Source organism: Pyxicephalus adspersus, chromosome 12, assembly GCF_032062135.1.
Source record: "Pyxicephalus adspersus chromosome 12, UCB_Pads_2.0, whole genome shotgun sequence".
Classification (NCBI taxonomy): Eukaryota; Metazoa; Chordata; class Amphibia; order Anura; family Pyxicephalidae; genus Pyxicephalus; species Pyxicephalus adspersus.
Window position 1 is genome coordinate 7,352,742 of NC_092869.1, and position 7,399 is coordinate 7,360,140.

The 7,399-nt window shown below is 37.2% G+C and overlaps 1 protein-coding gene across 1 annotated transcript; it reads right to left on the minus strand.

Annotated features, from left to right (window-relative positions):
* Nucleotides 1-4,809: 4,809 nt before the first annotated feature.
* On the minus strand, nucleotides 4,810-5,760 carry LOC140342527 (olfactory receptor 5V1-like). Its single transcript, XM_072428735.1, has one exon. It carries the CDS (start codon nucleotides 5,758-5,760, stop codon nucleotides 4,810-4,812), a length of 951 nt encoding a protein of 316 aa, XP_072284836.1.
* Between the last annotated feature and the right edge of the window lie 1,639 nt (nucleotides 5,761-7,399).

A 7,399-nucleotide genomic window follows, 5' to 3' on the forward strand; every position in this document is an offset into this window, starting at 1 on the left:
TGACTTTTTTTTTATGAGAGGTTCCCATCCAAGGTATTTTGTCTTTGAAAAGTCTTAAAGAGGATGGATTTGGGTCCAGCCACATGTGTAAAATTGACTTCCAGCAACTGGGAGATAATAGGCAACATACTCCAACCCACCTTAGTTATCCAAGACCCTTAGAGTCCAAAAGCACCAAATAGGGGTCATTCCGGAGACAAAGGCACGTAATTTATTAAGTTGGAAGTTGCATAATTTGTCACCCTTTTCCAGAATGGTTTTGTTCTAGGACAGTCCCAAAATATGTGGTGCAGGTCTGCATCTCCCTGCCCACCTTTAGGGCACCAAGAAGAGGTGCTAAAATCAATAAAAAAGCACTATAATGAGCAATATGCGCTATTTATTTTGCAGCTAGATAACACGGTGCCAGTGGCTAGCATACATGGAGGGCTGGAATTCTGCACTTAGTGCAATCTAGATCTACAAGCAGGAAAGGATGATAGTTACTTGCTTTTACATGTTGAGTTCTACTATATTGTTTTTTGTAAAACAATATATGAATAAATACTTCTGCTAATATATATGAATAAATATATGAATAAATACTTCTGATAAATTCTTAAATATATCTAGGTTTTCTTAGTCAAAGTAATGCTAATACTATTCTACTGTCTTACTTTTGCACCATATCTTCTAAAACTTTCCTTTTCTAACACTAGAAAGTTTTTTTACCTGCTCTACATAATTTTATATCATAATGGAAATATTAGAGGCCCCACTTTGAGCAAAATATTAGAAGCAAACAAATGTGGTTGATTTTGGAAAAAAGTTACCATGTTTTAATAGCTGGAAAATTAAATAAGATATTTTTTCAGCACTGTGTTGTTGAACATTTTTATGGTGTCATTCATTGAGAACAAAGGGATGTAAAAACAGTCAATGGAAAACAAAATATTTAATCCACTGAAGGTATGGGTCGGTTGATCCCATCAATGCTTACACACACTGGCCACAGAAGCTGGGTGTTGTCCTGTACTAGGAGGTACTCTAGCTCATCTTCAACAACGTAAAGACTGACAATGGGTCTCAGGATTTCATCCAGACACCTAACAACTTTTATTAGCTAGTATATGTAGGTCTATGTGGCCGTCCAATGTTCTAAAAAGACTATCCATGACCCACCTCCAAACTGGTCACGCTAGATAATGTTACAGGCAGCAGAATTTGCCCTGCCATGTCTATAGACCCTTTCACATTTGTCATATTTGTGAACCTCAGTGTGAGTCTGCTCTCAACTGTAAAGAGAACAGGGCATCAATGGTGATCTTGACAATTTTAGTTTCTATGCCAAACGCCAAACGAGCTGATTCTGGGCTGTGAACAACCCTCTTGAAGTCTGTTTTTGATAGTTTGGTTAGAATCATTCACACAAGTAGCCCACAGGAGGATCTGGACTACCTGTCCAACCTGAATTAACTGTACCACATCATACTGCTCTTCAGTAGCCAGAGGTGACGGGGCACTAACAAAATGCAGAACTGATGAAAAATCAGAATTAGGGAGGGAAGGGAGCGTGAAATGCTCTGTGGTAAAATGATTTCTAGCTTGCTTTTATCCCTCTGTCCACCTGTGGTTGGTTTAATTTGTTCCAAAAAAACACCAAGACAGATTGAATACCCAGAAGTCTTGCTGACTTAGTGGTATACTACGTTGACTGAGTTTTCCTTTAATTTTAAAGTGGAATTAAATCCCAACTATTTACTCATCCCGGTTCTATGGTGTCACCATTGTCATATTTCCCTTTCCTTGCAACTTATCTTCAGCCGCCTTGATTGGTTGGGCCAGGATGATGTAACTATTGCTACTATATCTTGTTTGACTAGGTGTCAGAAACATAGCCCATCATTTATAACCACATATGCACCTTGGTTTCCTTATTCTAATTATAACAATGCCAAAAAATGTTTCAAGAAAGATGATAGAAGCATACCTTGCTTTATGTTATATTATCGACATTACTATCTTTTGGAGTTTCTCAAACCTAAATATTTGAAGTGTGTGGCCAAAACATAGGTGTAATGGTCAGGTGTTCACTAACTTAAGATAAATGTGGCCGTAAGCATGCCCATACAGTGATGCAGCGTTTTACAAGCAGTAAACATTAAGGGTCAAGAATGATAACACCGAACAATAAACCCCAAGCAAGTATCAGAGCCAACAATAACCCACAGGCCCCAACAAATATGGAATAAAAAATAATATGATCACTGTGTTAAAGGCTACTGCTTAAACATAGATTTTGTAATGCAGAACTCCTTCCAGAGCAGCAGGCACAATTATACTCCCAATGCTAACCTAAACTTTCATGTGTCGGACCTCTTGACCTCTGCCCTTAGTTGGCACCATCTCCTGTTTCTGCATGCCTCTTAATCCAATCTGCTTCGGATAGGTATTGCAAGGGTTGGGGGGGTTAGCAGAGTCACAGGCCCCAACTAACTAAAATGTGTTGCCTCCCCTGCAGACAGGAGTTAAAAATGTAAAATTTGAGAAAGGGTATTTTTTGGCATCACTGAAATTCTGACCTTTCCCCTCCCACCCAAGCATGCACTTCTGACAGAGGATGATTTTGCCAAACCGTACTTACTCCTCATTCTTTGTGCCACCCAACCCCCCAGGGAAAAAGCTAGTAAGTAAAGTCACAACTCCAACATTATATTTTAGTCCAATGACCAACAAAGTATTTAGGGTGGAAATGGTAGTCTACCCTTACTTTTCTACTTTGTTTAATGACAGTCTTTTCTTTTGACATTTATTTTCTTTCCTGAAAAAAATGGTTTCTAAAAGAAGCCACAAAAATATCATATTCAAATACGTAAAGATCAAAAAAAAATGATCATTTTGTACTTGACTCTTGAAACTTGCTTGTACTAACGAAGTAGAGGTATTTCAGACAGCAGACAGTAGAAAAGTTACCCATTATAATATTTGGCTTACTAACCTCTACCTTAATTTTATAGTTATATTGTAGGAAGAAAATTTTCTTTTTAAACTGCTGTCATCAGAACATCAAGAATTTTCTGGGAAAAACTCTAAATTTTAAAGTTTCCATCACAGACAATGGTCGCCAGTACATGTGCCTAAAATCCTACTGTTCCAACCATTGTCAAGTCACCTTTATGTGCTCCAAGATATGTTTGAGTTTCTTTACTTCTGTGAATAAAGTATTATGGATTGCTTTTGTTTTGCATTTTGCTTTGCATTCCCTTTTCCAATTTGGTCCTGTTAATATAGGGCCAGCAGTTAATTCCATCAAGAACTAGACTAGACTAACCCAATGTTCTTGACCCAGGTAGCTAGGATACTTGCCATACTTACCACCCATTATGTCCTTCCTTCCCTCCACCCCTCCCTATTTTCCCACCACATCACAACACTAACAGACTCCTTTTGAGGGAAATGGCCAAACTGACCACTTTATTGGCACAACCTTTTTTAAACATTTCCATAACCAACATAAATAACATTTTATACACAAGCATAAAAACATCAACAATAAATAACCCTTGAGTAACAAAAACAATTACACTTTTCCATAAACCAGATCCTTTTAACTTCCTGGTTGCGAGCCCTCCGAGACACTGCTCACCACACTGGGAGGTGCTGCCCAAAAACATCACTTCTGTTCTCAGCAGCAGAACCCACCAGCTCTAGAAAGCATATACTACTTATAGCCCCTCTTTAACAGCACTTTAAAGGTGATCCCAAATAACTATACCCTTTTGGAGATCCCTCACCTCTTCCTTCTTCCACACCTGTTTAAAAATGTCCTCCGAGGACCCCAACCGCAACCCTCACCTCCAACCCTTCACCTGTTCCCAAAACGTCCCCCCACTTTCTCTTTCCTCCCTCTAATAACCGCTACTTTATCCTCCTATCCATTTTTCAAACTTCCAACCTATCAACTACCTTCTTCCCAAGTTATCAAAAACTTCCTTTTATTTAAAACTCCCTATGCTTTCCCAAGCCCCTTGGTCATGGCTGCCTTCCGCACAGCTCCTTTTACTTGGCTGCTCCAGGCTGTTCTTTACTTGTAGTCTAACACAACAATAAAAATTAGTCAAAAGTTCTTATTCATCCTTTTTCATTTACAAGTTTTGCGTAGGCATACAATTTAACCCTTTCTCCCTGTTTAACCTTCCAGAGACATATAAGTTAAAACTGACAACAGTCTAAGTACAATTCTAGAAAATCTCAACACCTTTCATAATCTAGGTCATTTACAAAGTAATTAGACCATTGTCATGTAAAAGTATTAGCAATAGTTTTGCTATTCCAAAATTATTTTTGTAACCAAGATGTGCAGGCACAGGGCCTTCTGATATATCTTTTAAAAAAAACACACTCCCACCATTTATTTGGAAGTGTAAAATCTTGACAGTGGTTCACAAAGGCCTGGAGCATTAAACATGATACACGAATGCCTGATGGGATGTTTGGTATTCCAGATACCATATCAAACAGTCTTTAATCTCTATTCTGTTGCAAATTTCAATAAACATATATTTCCTTACTTCAAAAAAAAGTTCACTTTCAGTAAAAACTTAATATCACATCTATATTTGCTACTTTCGATTTTCTATGTTAATACCATTAAAAATATTTCTGCCCCAAATCTGCCAACTATATATTATGCAGAATGGTAGGTGGTAGTGTACACTGTAGAGTTTCACGTATAACAATACATAGATTGATCATTTATTATTATGTATATATATTCCTGCTTTGCAACTCATCTATGCTTTTTTTGTACTGTACCAAGAAATAAAAAGATTAAAGACAGACTATAGTCATTGATTTCTTTACAGCAGCTTTGATTTCCTTATTTCGTATACTATAGATGATAGGATTCATTGCTGGTGTCACCACTGTGTAAAAGACAGACACAAATTTATCTTGCTCTGGAAAGTAACTGGAAGGTGGGCGTAAGTGCATGAAAAGTGCTGTTCCATAGAACAGCGAGACCACAGCAAGATGAGAGGCACACGTAGAGAAAGCTTTTTGACGTTGTCTGGTTGAATTTATATTTATGATAGCCAAAGTGATAAAAAGATAAGATGCAATTATTAGTATGAAAGAACCCGCAACAACTAGCACAACTGAAGTGCACTCTACAACCACGCTAAACCAAATATCGGCACAGGATAGATGAAGCATTGGGGGCATCTCACAGAAAAAGTGGTTGATCTGGTTGGCTTTACAGTAAGGCAAATCAAAAGTGACCACTGCAAGAAGTAGAGAAATAAGGAAGCTTAACGTCCAGGATCCAACAGCCAGACAAACACACAGTTTGGGATCCATAATCATGTTATATTGTAATGGTTTACAGATGGCATTGTACCTGTCAAAAGCCATAGCAGCCAATATTAAACATTCTGTCCCTCCAAGAGCCAAATGAAAATACAGCTGGGTTGCACATCCCAAGAACGATATAGTTCTGTCCTGAGTTATGGTGTTTACCAAAATTTTGGGTATCACAGTTGAGGAAAAGCAAATGTCAATGATGGCAAGGTTTGTTAGGAAAAAATACATAGGGGTCTGAAGGTGAGCATGAAGCCTTACCATGATGATCAACAAAATATTTCCAGATAATGTCACCATATATAACATTAAAAGCAGCAAGAAAACAACAATCTGAACATCCAAAGTGTTAGACAATCCCAGAAGGATAAAGTGTCCTACAAATGTTTGATTCGAATTCTCCAGCACGACATACATAGACATCTTTTGCTGGAGAAGTTGCAGTCAACTAACCAAATTAAAAAGTTAAAGACTTTATCAAATCAATCATTAACATACAAGCTTTAAGATGCGATATTATAAAACCATACATCATTGGATCAATAAAATTTAGGTTACATGTTTATTAAAGTATATATTGGATAGATTTTGTGGTATAAAGAGGTAATAGATATTTGTTCAAACAATTAAGTACATTGATAATGATCAATCTAAGCATATTCACATAATTAAATAAACTTCTTACGTTATTGCAACCAACTGCGCTGTTACTTAATAAACATATTTTTATAAGTCATATTTCTATAGAACTCATATAGCATAACCTGGTAATATAAATGTAGAATAATACAAAAGAATGTTTTTTTAATTCTTCATTGTCTCTTTCTGCAAAACATCAAATCATGTTTCCAGTCCAAATTATACTGAAGTTTCCATGTTCCTCTGTTTATTGAATCTTACCCTAAGGAGACAATAGGCTAGTTGCAAACAACATATAACTAATCTCACATTCCCATAGGTATTCCCTTGCTTCATTTTAATGACTGAAATTGCCATGACGATTTGAGATTCCCAGTCTAATTAGAGTTTAAATGTTATAAAAGTATCTTTAAACTGTTTTCTCTACCAAGTTTTGATTGTCACTTAAGTCAGTCCTTCCGAAAGTTCAACAGAAAGTTTAATGAACATGTTTGGAACAAAATGATCATAATAAAATAAATTTTAGGAACCAACCTATACTTTTTAACTTTTTATGTAGGTTTTTAATGGCTTTAACCTTTTATTTTTGGTTATTGCCAAGAAGTCCTACAATTAAACTGGTCTAGCTATCGTCAACCTGATTTAGTCTGATTCAATCTGATCCAGGAGAACCTGGATGATCCAGCAAACCCGGAATGGATTTCTTAAAACTCATTTGGTACTAGTTGTCAAATGATTTCAGTTTTGGACAAGATCCATTCCAGGTTTGCTGGATCACCGAGGTTCTCCTATGAAAGTCTATCTGCTCTAGTCTTGAAGAGCTTTAATAAAGCAGGCCTGTTGATTCACTTGCAACAGCACTACCGGGAGTTATAAAATAAAAATGCTTCTTTTAGCAAATAGCATTTTATCACTACCCATGACCAATTGAATTTTTCTGGTCTGGAGGTTATTTACAAATAGTTATTGACAAATAGTTTGAATCTTCATAATGATTACTAAGGCGATATGGAGGGGAAAACAGAAGGTAGAAAGGGGTAGAAGAGAGACGGAGAGAAGGGACAGTTGCGGGGGGGGCGGGACGGTTGCAGGGGGGCTTTAGTCACTGGTTCACAAACAAAACCGATTGTGACCCAGTGACTAAAGCAACAGCTGTGCAAAAATAAGGTAGAATGCTCAAATCCCTCATGTTAAATTTGAAGTGAGCATGGATTGTGAATTAGGTCAACATCATGGATGTGAGAGTTGGGTGCAATTGAAGTCAGGACCCTGGTGTTGTGTGGAGCAAATGTCAGTGCATACTATGGGCCTGATCCATCAAGCAAAATCAGAAGTTCGCTCGCGCTCACGTATTCACATTCGAAATAAGCATATTTTTAAATGACCTAATATTTTCGGGTCCTGAAAAAGTTAAGTGATTCAG